Consider the following 3,762-nt stretch of genomic DNA (forward strand, 5'->3'; position numbering starts at 1 on the left):
CATATATCGAAGTCTGTATGATATTGATGGTTACAATGTAGTGGTGAAACAACTAGATTAAAATAACATAATTTATGTATGGATAGGATCACAAATTGATTATGAAACATTTTCTCATAACAATATAACACACATTTTATATATAAGTTATCATAGTATACTGGTATTATATATTCCCGTTGCAACGCGCGGGCACTCAGCTAGTTAACCCTTAAGGCTGGTTTGGTGACAAGAGAATTGGAAAGAATCTATGGAGAGAAAACTTTTTACTATTTAATTTTAAATAGCAAGGGATTTCCTTTCTATGCATCTCCTCCAATTTCCTTGTTATCAAACCAGTCCTTACAAACTTAGAATAGAAAAAAACAATATCATCATAACCAAGATAATAATAGCATTCGCAAAACATTTACAGCAGGTGAAAAACACTGATATTATCAACATTAAGCACGCAACATCTGTTTCCTCGCAGGTATGGGTGACCAGACACTAGAACAGCTCCCATAGACAGCTGAATCTTTGATTTACATCAAACAGTGTTTACTTATATATGGTCATATGGAGTCGGGGCACGAATACATATTTTCTTCCTGTATGTTCTATCTTCTGCGTTCCAGCAAGATGTGTTGTTTAACTACAATACAGAGGGACGGTGGCCGGCTTGTAGAGGAAAGGCTTGACGGTGTGCGGGTTCCCAGACGATTTGTTGTAAGTGAACTTCACCCCAGAGTGAGCATCACCCCGCCGTGTGCAATGTAGATGGAAGCTGCTCATAGGCCTCGCCAAGCACGAGTCCCACCTGTCGCTCTCCGGCATAGTCTCGGCGACAGTATACACGCCCTTGGAGTTTGTGAAGGCTTGATAGTTGATAACCTCACCAGATTTTGTGATGCAGAGGACAGCAACCTCCGCACCTACATGAGACAGAAACGTCGTAAAGATGAGTTTAAGAAAGATCTTTAAGACAATTTGAACAGAACATACTGGACCCAGATCAAGAAAACAGTGGTATAAATACTGAAATACAGTAGCATACCGTGTCACGACATATCGAGTTTTTCTTTAATTCAGAAATACTGAAGGGCATAGGCCCACCTTCTACTGGAAACACAGTAACAGAGCATTGGAGAAATCCAGGCCCAGCTTTCACAGAAATTATAAAGGATTTAGCATCTCCCAAACGTTATGTTTTGACATATGAAATCGTACTTGTGGCATATTCTAGAGATCCGATGTTTGACACGTACTGAAACTAGCATTCTAGTGCGAATATAACTGACAATAACAACAGAAGGAAGCTTCAGTATAACACATTCATCAGAAAACGAGAATAACAGCGTTTCTCATGCGGTGAATAAGAAAGTACAAGTTCTCCAACTGATGGACCCTTACCTTCTGAATTAATCAAATGGGTCGCATAAATCACACCTTTTGCAGGCCTAGTGTGGCCATCCTTTTTGTTCAAAGAAATTTAGATATCATTTGAGTTTCATTAACATGTAAATGGACATGTCTCTGATCAAGCATATAGTTTATTGTGTTCAGACTTGGTTCCAACAAAAAACGTGAATAATTAGTTATGAAAATGGTGAAGGACCTGACGTCGTTAATCTTGCTCGATCCAAAGTTCGAAGAAAACCTTGGATGAAAGATGCCTTGCTACCAAGGTTTTAAAGTCGTCCGACTAATCGCGATTAGTCGGCCTTATCGCTAGAGCGAGCTCAATTAGGGTCTTCGACTCGACTAGAGCGACTAGGAAGTGATTAGTCGTCCTAGTCGCCGACTAATCGCGATTAGTCGTCCGACTAGGGGTAATGGTCGACTAGTTATGCCTATTTTGGGCCACTAAACCGGTCTTTGTTACATGGGCCAACCCACCATCTGTACAACACAAACACTGTTTTGTCCTACTGTACCAATACGGTACACAATACGCAGCGCACAGTCACGCGTGCGCCCTTCTCCAGCGTCGCCATCCCTTCTCCAGCGCCGCCGCTCTCCTCTCCTGTCGCCCTGCTGTGCTCCGACATCCCTCTACATATGCTCCTGAAGTCCCGACCTCCTGTTGTAGTCACTAACAACAGCCTACAAGTTTGGCATTCTAATAATTCCTGGAGTTGAAATCAGTGTGTTGTTGTACAATCCAAGGTAAGTGGTCTTTACCTTTTACTTTTAGTGAAAACATGTTTGTACAGTTATATTGTGATATTGTTAATAGATCTGCTGATCTGCAATATAGTATATTGTTGTCCTGCTACAGCTATAGTGTAATGTTGTCCTAAAGTCCTGCTACAACTATATGTATTGATATATATACACACACACATGGTCCTGTTATAGGTGGACGACTAGGAATCAACTAGGCTCGACTAATCGAGCAAATCGACGGCTAATCGCGATTAGTCACCTTATCGGTGCTCAGGCGACTAGAGTCGACTAGCCGACTTTAAAACCATGCTTGCTACACGTTAACATGAACCCCAAAATGTTGGGTCTTTGTTTGTTGATGAGGTATTGTAAGAATTCTTTTGTTGCCAAAAGCAGTGCACATGCATTTAACTATATCATGATCTAATGGACCAGAAGGCTCACTTGCACGCTTGCATCTATGATCTGCTTGCACTATCAGTCGTTACCTTAACTAGTATATACTAATATACTCCCTCCATTTTTTCATTTGACGTTTTGTAGACCATTTTTCCACTGTTTGACACAAATAAAAAAGGATGGAGGTAGTACTATATATTCTAGAGCACAGACCATGAATATGACTCTGGCTTGATCAGTTGGCTGGTAGAATAGCTGGACAGAGTGAGATGTGAGACAGAGAGTAAGGGTTAGGGTGGTGGCTGCATGTTGAGTTGCAAATTGGGATGAAAAGCATAAGCCCAATTAGCCCGAACCATCCCATCCCAGATCATGATTTCAAAGGCGACAAGGCGCCACTGTTCCCCAAATAGGGTTCCAGATGCAGCCCATGTTTTTAGCTGCCGAGCAATTCCATTCTGTTTCTGGCCATTCGCCCTCTAGCCATCCGATTAACCGTGATTATTCGATGACTAATCGGATGACAAGAAAACTAATTAGCCCCTACTCGGGTTCATGATACGACTAATCGCAATTAATCGGCTGACTTCGGGACTTGACGCAGCTAACTGCCTAGCCCCAGATCCGCTCGAGCGATCGAGCGAAACCTAACTGGGGAACCACGGGGCGCACTGCAGAGATCGGTCGATAAATCCGCACGAGGGGAAAGGAAGCAGGTGCACGGGGCTGACTGACCTTCGAGGGCGTGGTCCTCCGGGCCGATGGCTGCGTCGCCGCAGACGTCGCAGACGACGCGGCCGCGGATCTCCCCCGTCCAAGCCTCGGCCGCCGCGAGCAGGATGCCAAGGGCGATTGCGAGCTGCAGGAGGAGCGGCCACCAGCGAGGGGGTGCCGCCGCCATGGTCGGGGAAGGGCCGGATGGTTGGTGGTAAACAAGCCGTGCCGTGGACTCTGTCAGTGTCGATGCCTCGTTACGTCGAGTATGGTGCGCCGTGCGCGTGAAACAAACACCCCGCCCATCACGACAGAAGAAAAAAAATCGACAAATAAAATGAACACATTAAAGTGTCATCTGTAAAAGTGCCAAAATTTGAAAGCTACCATTACAACACCTATTGTGCAATTTTAGGCCGTATTTGGTTATGCTTCTAAAACATGCTTATGTTTTGAAAAAAATAGAAAGCAATAAAAGGTCTCGTTGAGCACCAGAATTAC

At 43.9% G+C, this 3,762-nt stretch overlaps 1 protein-coding gene across 1 annotated transcript; it reads right to left on the reverse strand.

Annotated features, from left to right (window-relative positions):
* Positions 1–479: 479 nt before the first annotated feature.
* LOC100276027 (uncharacterized) lies at positions 480–3,522 on the reverse strand. The gene is given in 2 exon segments (NM_001149917.1): positions 480–914; positions 3,283–3,522. Coding segments are annotated over 2 exon segments (450 nt in total). The 5' UTR covers positions 3,449–3,522; the 3' UTR covers positions 480–630.
* Positions 3,523–3,762: the final 240 nt, after the last annotated feature.

The sequence above is a fragment of the Zea mays genome, chromosome 4 (assembly GCF_902167145.1).
Source record: "Zea mays cultivar B73 chromosome 4, Zm-B73-REFERENCE-NAM-5.0, whole genome shotgun sequence".
NCBI classification, from domain to species: domain Eukaryota; kingdom Viridiplantae; phylum Streptophyta; class Magnoliopsida; order Poales; family Poaceae; genus Zea; species Zea mays.